This window comes from Phyllobates terribilis, unplaced genomic scaffold (genome assembly GCF_046119375.1).
Source record: "Phyllobates terribilis strain yellow unplaced genomic scaffold, ASM4611937v1 Scaffold_7__3_contigs__length_470593459, whole genome shotgun sequence".
NCBI lineage: Eukaryota > Metazoa > Chordata > Amphibia > Anura > Dendrobatidae > Phyllobates > Phyllobates terribilis.
Genome location: NW_027362767.1, coordinates 98,404,112 through 98,417,167, shown reverse-complemented (window position 1 = coordinate 98,417,167; position 13,056 = coordinate 98,404,112). Strand labels below are relative to the sequence as shown.

At 42.6% G+C, this 13,056-nt stretch overlaps 1 protein-coding gene across 4 annotated transcripts in view; it reads left to right on the top strand.

Moving 5' to 3' along the window:
- The window catches only part of CDIN1 (CDAN1 interacting nuclease 1), a 545,783-nt gene that overhangs the window by 92,850 nt on the left and 439,877 nt on the right, over nt 1–13,056 (top strand). For all 4 annotated transcript variants that reach the window (XM_073637559.1, XM_073637557.1, XM_073637560.1 and 1 more), the window contains one exon: nt 2,148–2,208. In XM_073637559.1, coding sequence (XP_073493660.1) covers nt 2,148–2,208 — 61 coding nt within the window. The remainder of the gene's footprint in view (nt 1–2,147; nt 2,209–13,056) is intronic.

The window sequence follows — 13,056 nt, the reverse complement described above, 5'->3', positions numbered from 1 at the left end:
TCAATGAGCACTTGTATATACATAAAATGGTGGTGGCTTTTCCTTCCGAGTTGCTACGTGATCACAAGATGTCAGTAAGCTGCAGGAGTTACAGGTCAGCTCTAAGGTACAGTCATGATGATGCATATGGCCTGTAACTGTAGCTGATAATCCAGCCCCAGTTACAGGGAAAATCAACAATGAAAACAATATTGTATTGTTGAAATACCCTCCTTAGGTCTTTTAGGATTTTATAGGGTACACAGATTGTGAAATGAAAAAAAAAATAATGTATTTTATATTTACATAAAAATGACTAAAGCCCCATTTATAAAAAAAAGTAGCAAAAACTATTCGAAAAATGAAAAACAAATGAGAAAATTTTTAAATCCATATGTACGAAGAAACCTGAAAAATGGGCCTGGAGATCAAGGCGAGAAAATGGTCTGGTCTTGAACTGGTTTATGATGGATAGCTTCGTTCAGTGAAAATTAGGGATCTTGTTAGTACCATAGGTTGAAAGAAGAAAAAAGTCCATTAAGTTCAGCCAATTCACCAATTCATTCATTCATTCATCATCAAAGCAAAAACAAACTTTTTTTTGAAAGATGAGGGGAGGAGAAAAAGTGTAGAATAGACCAACTTCTTGTTGACCTCACACTATCAGGCAGATCCCTAAATCAATATTTGTTTACTGATCGCACATGAACTATTAATGTCCGGATGGACCGCTTTCTATTCTGCAGTGACTTTCTAAAATGTCACTGTATAGTATAGAGGGTGTCACAAGAGTGTGCAGCTGTGGAAGCAAGGAGCTGGCTATCATACACAGTCGGGCTACTCACAGAGAAGACAGAGAGGGTTTATTACTGTCCCTGCCTTATCTATTGCTGAACAAGTGCCTATGGTGCCTCTTCCTCCAGATCCAGTCATCCTGTGATCACTGGGTCTAGGGAGGGAGCAGAAGCTGCTGGATCTTAGGAGAACCAGTTGTGAAGACATGGCGTCTTCGGTGGGAGTAACACTACTCAGACAACACAGGGAGAGGGTAAAATAGCGTGGCATTACTTTATTGAACCACAAAACAGGCAATAAACACATAGAACAGTCCCAGCAAATACCCAAGATGGTACAACATTACACAGTCTCACCCTTCCGCTCCGCCCACCTGGGATAGAACAGCTCCAACTTTGGGACTTCCAAGGCCAACTACCTCAACCAGTGGCCCCCGCTTCTGCCAGGCCCCCACAGAGAGAAGGTAGCAGCAAGCTTAGTAAGCTAGCAGTCCATCAAGGTACAAGACCAGGAGACCCGAGGGACCCACCCTTGCCTCTCCGGAAGTTTACATGGGGCCAGATGACCGGCTGATTCCAATCTGGCTTCTCAAAATGTCTCCATGAGTTCCAGGTGACCCTGTAAAGTCTTTCTGATTCTCCTTGATTTTGCTTGATTCTCCCTGCAACACTACAGACATGCCTGTTTATATTTACATTTGTGTAAGGTAATCAGTCACAGGTCGGTGTTAGAGGTAAATGTGCAGGGCTCACTAGGTCTCATTGTTTGAGCTAATCAATTTACATAGCTGGTATAGCAGGGGCTCTGTAAATCAACATTCAGCTGACTTAGTATAAGTATAATCAATAAGCATAATAGCAAACATCATTGTTTCCAAACCCAGGAGGAGACAACAATCAGGGTTATACAAATACTGGTCTATTCATATTGACCAGGCACATAAATACACATAGATTTACAAGTCAACCCAAAGATAATAGTGTATTTCTCTTGGATTAACAAATCTAAACGTCTGGCTTATTAAGATTTTAGGCTGTATCGTCACACCAGTCATCTCTGCTATGCAGCCAGAAAGCAGAATTTCCTCTGTAATTAGGGCTAATATACCAACCCAGTTACATGGGAAATCGTCTAAAAAAAAATAGTTATATATGTTTTCCAAATGTGGAATGAAATGGCTGTCATTATAGCTTTCCCAGACCCATTTCTTTCTTGTACTTCTTTTCTGCCTTTCTGGTTCCAATACCTCCTGACTACTGAAGCCATGATGTCTCTGTATTTTCCTGGTGATCATGTGCCGCCTCGATGAATGTTACAGCCACAGCTTGAATTACTTGATATCCATTATTAATTTGTGTCACTTTGTATTGTAGGTACTTACATGATATAGCAGCGCATCCAACAGCACCTGTCTTGCTAAACCTGGCTAATAAGGTAAGTCCTCCTGATAAAGGAGTGTTTTGGTTAAAGGAGATAAGTATCACATGTTGATTGTACAATCAAGTGTACCAGTAGGCAAGATCAGAGACTGCAGAATACATAAATTGTGTGCAATAATTCACACTGTTTTACCTCCAGTCCGATGGGAATATGTCTGCAGGATCAGACTACGCAGGATCTGTTTGTAGTCTGTATCCTTGGAGACGCATTGTAAGGTATAGGAGCTGCATGCACAAAATGGTATTTAAAAGATTAAGTGCAAAAATTGCTTCAGTATTTCATTTTAACGTATCGGAAGAATAAAAAAAAAAGTTAAAAAGCTATGGGTATGACTGAACGGCAACCAGAACTCTGGGATTGGCACCCTCTTGTTGTCAGAGAAGCTTTAGTATTTGCCCACAACCTTTCTCATATGTTTCTATAGTCTTTTCCAGCATCCAAATTTTACCTGGGTTTATACTGTTTATCTCAAAGTGGGAATAGTCCTTGAATTCATGCTTTATAAACCCGTTCATCACTTTTAGCCTTTGTTATGCCGCATGTTTTCCACATTTGATACACTAAGCGCGCTCGCTCCCATCTCATCCAGAAATGCTTTAGGTGTTCAAAGTTTTCTCATTGACGGATCGCAAAATATCCAAACACGCTGGCAGGTTTTGGAAGTTATAAATATAGATAACACTCCTGGGCTTTATTGAGTAATGCCCACGGAAAAGGTGGAGGAGGTGCATTATAAAATGTGAAATCATGATGTGCAAAGCTGAAATATTTATTTACAATAATAATATGACTCCAGTATTTAATCTTGGCCCCGCAGCCCCCAGAGAATGAAATCACAATGCATGCACCGTCATACCGTCTTCCTTATGTGAGGAAATAAAGGTTTATCCAGCAGGTTCATTTATTATATAATATATAAATATTGTTGTTTTTTTTTATTTTAAAATTAATAAAATTATTATGAAAAATAAAATGAATTTTTGAATTTTTTATAAAAAGCATCTTATGTTACGAGAGATTTTTATTTAATCTCTGACATCAGACTTGGTGAAATCAATGTATCATGTCCCCATATCCCTGCAGGTTTTTAAATTTCATTCATTGCATTGTACAGAATCCACATCCACATAAGACATTGTATATCTCCCAACTATGAAAGGAAGGAAAGAGGGACACACACTGTGATTCACAATTTTTTATTTTACACTAATCAATTTCTCTAGCCTTGTCCTTAATTTGTGCCCTGTGGTAGATGCATATCAGAGGTAGACACAGGAACATTTCTTCTGCTGGTTTATTTAAACGCGGCATAAACTGGTGCAGGGTTCAACAAAATAAACACAGCCTTTCTGGCATATCGGGAAACAAAATATAACGTATAGCACAGTCCATATGCCTACGGGGATCCGCCCGCTCAGGATACAACAAACTTCAGCTTCCACTGGAGCTCCAGGCTGGAGATTTTCTTGTCTCCAAACACAGAGAGAAAAAACTCAGTGACCCGTCATTTAACCTGCTGAACCACACCCTTGAGGTGAGTAGCCATCCCGCCCATCTTACAGCTTCTCACAAAAAACCCAACCCAAAAAACCCAACCCTGTCATTGTCGATTAACCAGGGCTGTGGAGTCGGTAAGCCAAACCTCCAACTCCGACTCCTCAATTTCCATGACACCGACTCCATGACTCCGACTCCCTCATTCATGACTCATGTTTAAATGATAAATTTACTGTAGCACAGATAAATCTCAGCTAAAAGTCCAGACCCTTAGATCAGGAATAGGACAGACATTTATAGGACATTTCATAACTTTCCCAAATTCTTATGAAAAAATATTCCCCACAAACTTCATTGAATTACTGCACCCAATTTATTATATATTTTAGGAGTCAGTCGGTCCATTTTATGCAGACTCCGACTCCACCAAAATGGGCTCCGACTCCAACTCCACAGCCCTGTGATTAACCCCTCAGCACATAACATGCTGGAGAGAAAATTCTGGGTTTCACATCCTGGAAGATGGCAACCTTCATGACACATATCTCCCATCACATACGTTGCCAGTCACTCTGTCACAGCCCATAGAGAAATATTGCTTCTAGTGAAGTCCATTAGTGTTCCCACATATTATGACCCCCCACTCATGGCACCCACAGTGACCATCACACACTGAGTGATATCCCACACACATTATGATTCCCCACAGCACCTCCAGGCTCCCACACAGTATTATTTCCCCACATGAAATGCTGTCTCACAGTACATTACCCCACATATTATGATGCCCCATAGTACATTCCCCCACAAACGGTATGATGCCCCATAGTACTTTACCAAACTCAATGTATAATGCCCCACAGTATATTACCAGATGCCCAAGAGTACATTCCCACCACACACAGTATGATGTCTCCATAGAACATTCCCCCCACACAGTTTGATGCCCTACAGTATATTACCCCACACACTGATTCCCCACAGTATATAACCATACATGGTATGATGCTCTCACAGTACATTAGCACACACAGTATGATGCCCCACAGTATATAACCATACATGGTATGATGCTCCCACAGTACATTACCCCACACAGTATGATGCCCCACAGTATATAACCATACATGGTATGAGGCTCCCACAGTACATTACCCCACACAGTATGATGCCCCCACAGTACATTACCCCACACAGTATGATGCCCCACAGTACATTCCCCCACACAGTATGATGCCCCACAGTACATTCCCCCACACAGTATGATGCCCCACAGTACATTCCCCCAATTATATAAAGATCACCTCTTACTTTTCAAACCATTTTACCCTTGCAAACCTGTGTAATTATTCTTCACACAGTGTAGATTACAAAGCACCACATCAGACTCTGTGCAATTTAAGGGGCTGTCAGTGGGTTTCAACTCTATATCATGCTTTTTTATCATGCCATCCAAATAAATGGATTAGAATCTTATCTAAAATTTGTATTGTCCTCATAGACTTCCAGTGAAAAAGTTAGTCTATAGCACAAAAAAACGAGTCTTAACACCGCTCCATCGACAGAAGAATGAAATAGTTATAGAACATGCAGACACAAAAAAACTATATGCACACTTGGTATCATCATAATGGCTTAGCAGTGCATGTGTTCATGGGAAGAAAATAAGCTACTGACAGACACTGTTTGCACCAAAAGATTGGGTGGGTTAAAATTCAACATGACGACGCATTCTTTCCTAATATGTGTAACATCCCTGGCGGCGTGCTTGCATGGCTTACCATCTCCCACCATGCAAGACCGAACCTTACCTTTCAGGCCAGGCTGCACACTTTTGCTCCAGTACCTGCTGTTTGTATGTCTCTTGTCTGCTGGCTTAGGGCGTCGGCGCTGTTGCTTTCTGATTCTTAAAGCTACAGTGTGCGTAGTCCTAATGCGTCCCCAGCCTATTTCTGTGAGTCACTGGATACTTAAACCCCCACCACCCAGTAGGAGGTGCCTGAGCAACACTTTCTTACATTCTGTTCTGTGCAACTGTGAGCTGCCAGGTCCTGTCCTGACTCTAGTCTGTCCGCCACCCTGGGGGCAGAGTACCCAGGGCCTCTACCTGTTCCTGTGACTTCTAGTCAGTTTCTGCCACTCTGGGGGCTGAGTTCCCAGGCTCGTTCCTGTATCTTGTTCCTGGTTCAGATCCTGTCTGAACAGTGTCCTAGTCCGTTACTTGTTTGTCTCTGTCTGTATCTTCCCTCTTTCCTGCAGTATCTGAACCTGCACCTAACTCCAACTCGTTGTCTCTGTACTTCTGTTTGTGAGTTTTGTGTCCACTCGCTACTTCATTGTAAGTACCTTGTGTGTATCTGGTTCTGCTCGTTCTGTTTCCCTCCCTCTGTACCTATCTCCTGTGTTCCAGCTATCTTCTTGTGTTTTCCAGTCTGTTCCATGTGAACAGAGCCCTGTCCTGTTCACCGCATCTGCGGTTTTGCTCTGCTTTGCTTGTTCACCGCATCTGCGGGTTTTGCTCTGCTTTGCTAGTTTACCGCATCTGCGGTTTTGCTCTGCTTTGCTTGTTCACCGCATCTGCGGCTTTTGCTCTGCTTGTTCACCGCATCTGCGGTTTTGCTCTGCTTTGCTTGTTCACCGCATCTGCGGCTTTTGCTCTGCTTGTTCACCGCATCTGCGGCTTTTGCTCTGCTTGTTCACCGCATCTGCGGCTTTTGCTCTGCTTGTTCACCGCATCTGCGGTTTTGCTCTGCTTTGCTTGTTCACCGCATTTGCGGGTTTTGCTCTGCTTTGCTTGTTCACCACATCTGCGGTTTTGCTCTGCTTTGCTTGTTCACCGCATCTGCGGGTTTTGCTCTGCTTTGCTTGTTCACCGCATCTGCGGTTTTGCTCTGCTTTGCTAGTTCACCGCATCTGCGGTTTTGCTCTGCTTTGCTTGTTCACCGCATCTGCGGTTTTGCTCTGCTTTGCTTGTTCACCGCATCTGCGGTTTTGCTCTGCTTTGCTAGTTCACCGCATCTGCGGTTTTGCTCTGCTTTGCTTGTTCACCGCATCTGTGGTTTTGCTCTGCTTTGCTTGTTCACCGCATCTGTGGTTTTGCTCTGCTTTGCTTGTTCACCGCATCTGCGGGTTTTGCTCTGCTTTGCTTGTTCACCGCATCTGTGGTTTTGCTCTGCTTTGCTTGTTCACCGCATCTGGTACAGTGGGATCACTAATCACGCTCACGCCAGTCTGCCCGGGCGTGTGCGTAACAATATGTGTCATAAGAGAGAGTCAGACTCCCCATTTACACAAAATGGTCAAACTGTCTTGCCAAAATTGGTGGGTTTAGCCAACATTCATGTATATGGCCACCGTAGCGCCGCATGTTTGTGCTCAACTGGCGATCTCCTAAATTAGATGTCCGCTGAGCTCAAACGTATGGTTTTCTGTGACTTCGCAATGTTTGGTGGGTAAATAGTCATTGTGATGTCTTATACCCAATTATTTTGGGTCATAAGTGGGGCAATTGCGTGTGCCTGGCACAGATCATATGACTGTAAGTGCATGAAGAATCGGTATTCACTGCTTGTAGCAACCTTTACCAAACCGTGTGACTGACTGGCACTTTGTACTTATCAATAATGTTCATCCGTCAGCGCCATTGTGGAGGTGGCATTACCACCGCCTACTGCCATAATCTTCTCTCGGGTTCATACATGAATATGTATTCCGCAGAAATTGAGAGTGCTCATAACATAAAACAAGGGAATATTTAATATCGCCATCATGTGAAAGAAAAGACAAGCAGGGCATGAATTATACAATGAAGTTTATGTTTAGATTTAATTCTGCTTCCTATTTTTCCTCCCACCGTCTCTAGTCGTCACCCGTTACATATCCCCCTCATCCGTGCCCTGGGCCTTATTGTGTCCTCAATGTGAGCGCTGCTTAATGCATTAGGGAAATGTTGCAATAACCAGTAGCACATTATTACCTCCAAACAATCAAGCTGCCATTTTTATACGATACTTAATATTTAAATGACACCTCTCTGCATCTGCTGACGATTGATGTAACGGCGCTACTTTATGAGTCAATATATATTTAATCAGTGGAAACTGTAAAATCTGATGAGAGATGTATAACATCGTGGCAGGGTACGGTTGCAGAAGGCCAGTTAAATCTGCTGCTCTGTCCTATGATGCTGTTTTGCATGCAGCTCGATGCGCTCCTATATTTCTTACCTGAGCTCCTGTATATATTTGTCTGATTATATCTTTGTACACACAGGAGGCAGCGCTGGAGCCGCAGACTCTGTTATTAATGTGCGCTAAAGTATACCGACAATGGAGGAAAGATGAATATGTCCAAGTGCTATAAACAGGAATGATGATTCAGTTTTTAGTTGTGTCTGCTGGTTTCCAAAAATGTTGTGCCCTTACTTTATTTAGTAGCCTTCTTCCCATGGAGATAGGACCTTGTCATGTGAATTTATTATCTTGGCATTTACTCTGGATATTGGGCTGGAAAAAAAAAATAGCTTCTTTCTGATAGATGATCCAGGTGGTTGTTAGTCCCTACAATATAGTTTTAAAATAAGACTGTATTCTTTCCTTGTAATGTTTTGTCACCTTTTTGCTACAATTTTCCCAAAAAACTGCAAGAAAAAAAAACCAGCACGTTCCTGATCTGTGCAGGGGTCTCTGTGCAGGGAGAGGAGACGCTGTGATCATCAGCTATTGTGATTAGTACTTGCAACGAGGCTCTGTCAGTGGTCGGCTGGCAGCTCAAAAATGGCTACCATGAACAGGCTCGGCACAAGCTACTTAGTTTAGGCCTTCACCCCCTATACAGGGGTTTTGACTTACACAGGGGTCACTGGGCAGGAGAAACGTCAGTAGACAAGCCAAGGTCAAAACAGGAAAGCAGAAATACTACACAGGAGAAGAAAACACAGACCTAAACCAAGGAAGCACAAAGCTATATCTGGCAGCTTCCAGCAGTAAGATGGAAGTTTAAGTAGGGTGTGGTGCTCTCCAGGAACGGGGAGCTGATAACTTCAGCTGGACAGCACATAACCCCATACTGCCCGACTGGACGGCACTGCACATCCCAGCCACCCGAACCTTAGTGGCTGGACAGAGCGTGCGCCGTCCAGAGCTTCTAGTTCCGGTATCTCAGCACCACTCGCAAAGTGAATACGGCAGCACCTGGTGACAAAAGTAGAAGATGCAGGAGATGTGATAGTGCTATTTTGTATATAGAGGTGATACTGTTCATTGCAATCCTGTCTGTGCTGAAAATGATGTGACTTCTGAGAAGTGATCTTTACAGAACAGCAACTGTCAATCTCTTATTACTTGAAGAAAAGCCAGCAGTCCGTCTTCCTTGGATAGATTCTTTATTATTGATCCTTGTGCTAAGACAACATTAAAACGGGTATCCAAACAGCTGACGCATTTCGAAAATAGATTCCTTAGTCATCGCGTTCTGAAACGCGTCAGATATTTGGATACCTGTTTTAATGTTATCTTAGCACATGGATCCATGATAATTTATCAAAGGAAGACTTAGTGCCGGCTTTTCTTCGAATTTTGGCTATATGCCTGCTCTGGCTGCCGAGCAGTCCCCTGGATGATATTACTGCAGGTATGGTGAGCTGTCATGCATTTTCATTGGATCAATCTCTTATTAGATGTAGTGGCCAGAATAAGAAAAACTGCAAGATTTCAGGATATTTTAATGTAAAATAAAATATCTATGTTTAATCTAAAAACATAAAGTATGCAATAAGTCATTGTTAGGGTTGGTGAGGAAAGATTCATAGGATGCAGTAATTAATCTGCGGCTGCTGGATGGGAGGCCTGAGCACCGCCTTCTACCTCCCGGCATCCGCAGCTTCTCTTTTCATTAGCCGGCTTGGCGTGACCTCATCGTTGTAGCGTGACATATTTATGACATCAACACAGACCAGCTAATCAAAAGAAGAGCAGCGCATGATGTCAGGTAAGAGGCGGTTCTCAGGGCTCAAGTATAGCGGTTATAGATTTCTGACGCGGCCGCTGAATCGGGTCCTCTGAATCGATTCACACCAACTCAAGTTATTATACTGGTAGGTATCGGTTATTGATATTGAACAAAAGAATGAAGTCTTTGCTTAGTTTTGTACTTAAAAAGATTTCCACAACGTTTACATTGATGGCCTATTCTTAGGATAGGTCATCAATGTCTGATTGCCAAGAACCAACACCTGGCACCCCGACAATTAGTTGTTATTGGTGTCGGCGGCGCCTGCCGTAAGTACTTACTTGCGGAGCTGGCTGTCTACTTATAGTGGCCGCCGCTGGCAGCTACACATCTGCCTCCTATTGATTTGAACCAGGCCCCGGCCACTACAAGTAGACGGCCAGCTCCGCAAGTAAGTACTTCCGACCGGCGGCCGCTGCTGCTGGCACCGATGATAGCTGATCGGCGGGGGTGTCTTGTGTCAAACCCCGGCCAATGAGACATAGATGACCTATCCTACGGATAGGGCATCCATGTAAAAGTTGTGGACAACCTCTTTAAAACCAATAGGTAAAGTGTTCACCCCAGTAAACTGCACCATTGCTTCTATCATTGTACATAGGACTAGAGTAGTGTTGATCGAGCACTGAAATGCTCGAGTGCTCGGTACTCGAATCGAGCAGGTCGGACGCTCGTATGAGCTGAATTCGAGTAGCGAGCATAATGGAAGTGAATGGCCAAATTGAGCATTATTTTTTCGGAGAACGGATCTCTCTCTGAGCCTACTCGTATAACTCTGAGCTTCTTACAGGGATTTGAGCACCACGCGATAGTCGCCACTGCTCGATACTCAATCAAGCACCCCAGTGTTGTATCGAGCAGTGCCGAGCACACTCGCCCATCACTAGACCAGAGGTGTTCGAAGTAGTCAAGTACTGTACTGAGTATGCCTGTTCCTTCTCTCCAGCATCATCTGGTTTCACCAAAATTGTTCTGTTTGGTCGACAATAATGTTAAGTGCCTGGGGGCCAAACAACATTTTGGTTGAATAGGAACTCATGGCACACTGCATATTCACTGCAATCATTAGCAGAGCAGAATATATTAAACTCCCCCTAATGATTGGTTGAGTCAGTCAGAATAAGGGGTTGGTCATCTCTAGTGACAATTTTTTTTTCCCCACATAAATACATGTATTTTGGGCCAAAAATCATATTTGCAATTAGGTTTCATTGCATATTTTGCACCATTTAGCTTTTACAGGCTCTTTGTTCACTGTGCATTCAACTTTAATGTGGTCTATGGTCATAAATCAGGCAAAGACAGGTTGGCTCACATGCTCCTCCACCTGCAACCATTGTTTGGCCTGAAGTGCTGGTCAGGTGTGAGGAGGCCACAGTAGCAAGAGTAAGTGGCTGACCTCTAACTGCGAGTCCGTCAGTGAGCTCGTCCTGTCCATCTATCAGGAACATGTGTAACTCTTATCTGTCTTTTTCTGAGCTCCTCTTAGCTGATTTATAGCCACAGACTACATGAAAGTTGAATGTGCCGGAAAAGAAAAACACTGTTAAAGGAAAATGGTACAAAATTTGTATTGAAACCCAAAAGCAAAAAATATTTTTTAGCCCAAATTACATGTATTTATGAAAAAAAAATTGACCCCAAATGTGGCCAACCCCTTCAATTATCTATTCCCATGTATATGTCAGCGATTTTGAGCGCTGCATGAGAAAAATGTCTGTCTGACTGTTTAAACAAATGAAGAAATTATTTTAATTTTGAATCTAAGAGCTACATGTTGTAAATAGAAAATCCCTTTAAATGATTACTCCCATCTTCACACATAGATATTGTCGGATACGGCTTGTGAATACAAGCAATTTTGAAATTTACTGCTTATTAAAATTTTCAGCCATTCTTGAGATATTAACACTTTTCTTGTGTCTTCAGCTTATTGCCTTGGAGACCGACCACCGCTGCTAGACAAGAGAACATGTGCAGTGCTTACAAGCTCTTTTCTATCGACCTTGTAAGCACTGTTTTGAAGATGGCCAGTATCGATTGACAGTATATTAACTAATGAACTTATTAACATTAATTCTAAACTGTTGCGCAATATTTTTGTTTCCCAAAATTTTTTTTTTTATTAAATCAGATAAATTTGTATTCACGAAATTAAAACAAAGAAACAGAGTCCAGACATTACAATGTCCAACAAGGTCACATATTTTCAATTACAGCGCATCCCCTCCCTTCTTTATAAAACATCAACACCAAATACTCAGAAGTACATCCTCCTTTCGGGGTCATCGTCTCTCCACACACGGTGTTCACAATGTATTGAACATTTTTTCCCTCTTTTGGCATAAATACCTTTTTCCATATTTACAATAAAGTCTGATTGTCTAAAAAATTCTTGTATCGTTGGCGGTTCTTCATTTATCCAATGCCTGGCTATTAATTTACGTGCAATGTATAACAACCTAGCAATCGCCAATTTGAACTGATTTTGAATCTGGATCTCCTCCACATAACCTAGAATACAAACCACAGGATCCCTCTACAGTCATACACTCCCTCTATAGTGTTAATAACCGCTGTCCGGTATGAGTCCAGTCTGGAGCACTGCCACAACATATGTAAGATCCCGGCCCCATCATCCTGACAAAGAGGGCATCCAGAAGTCTGTCTCAGTCCTGCCCTATATAGTCTTTCAGGGGTCCTGTATACTCTATGGAGCACATATATTTGTGAGAGTCTACCTGGCTCACTCAGTGACAATTGGGGTATGCATTCCATAATCGCCTCCCACTTATCCTCTTCTATCGGTCCCAATTTGTCTTCCCACTTTCCTTTAGCCTTAATCTGGTAATTGATTAAAAAGGTGTTCATTAAGTCCTTATAAATACCTGACATAACTCCTTTTATTCCCCCATCACTTCACACAAAGTCCACCAATATGTCTTTTTGGACCCTCCTAGAAACCGTCTTACCCTGCGCTATATAAGCGTGACAGAATGGTCTATACTGGAATCTACAGATCTCAGATAACTCGTATTCCTCATGTAGTTTCTCAAAAGTCACTAGTCCTCACTAGTCCTCTAATTGGGCCATGTATTGAATTACTTTCCTTGTCCAGTTTTTAAATTCCCCCATTTTGTCAGACTCCGGCTGTTTTTCATTTTGCCATATAGGGGAATAATTAGTCAGGGCCTCCATGCCCCTAATCCTTTTAATCTCCTCCCATAGCTTGTGTATCCGGGCCAGAGTGGGGCATGACGGTCTCAGTTTCCTAAAACTACCTGCCTCCAGTCCTTGAACCAATAGACCTCTCCCCAGTACCTGAGTCAATATCCG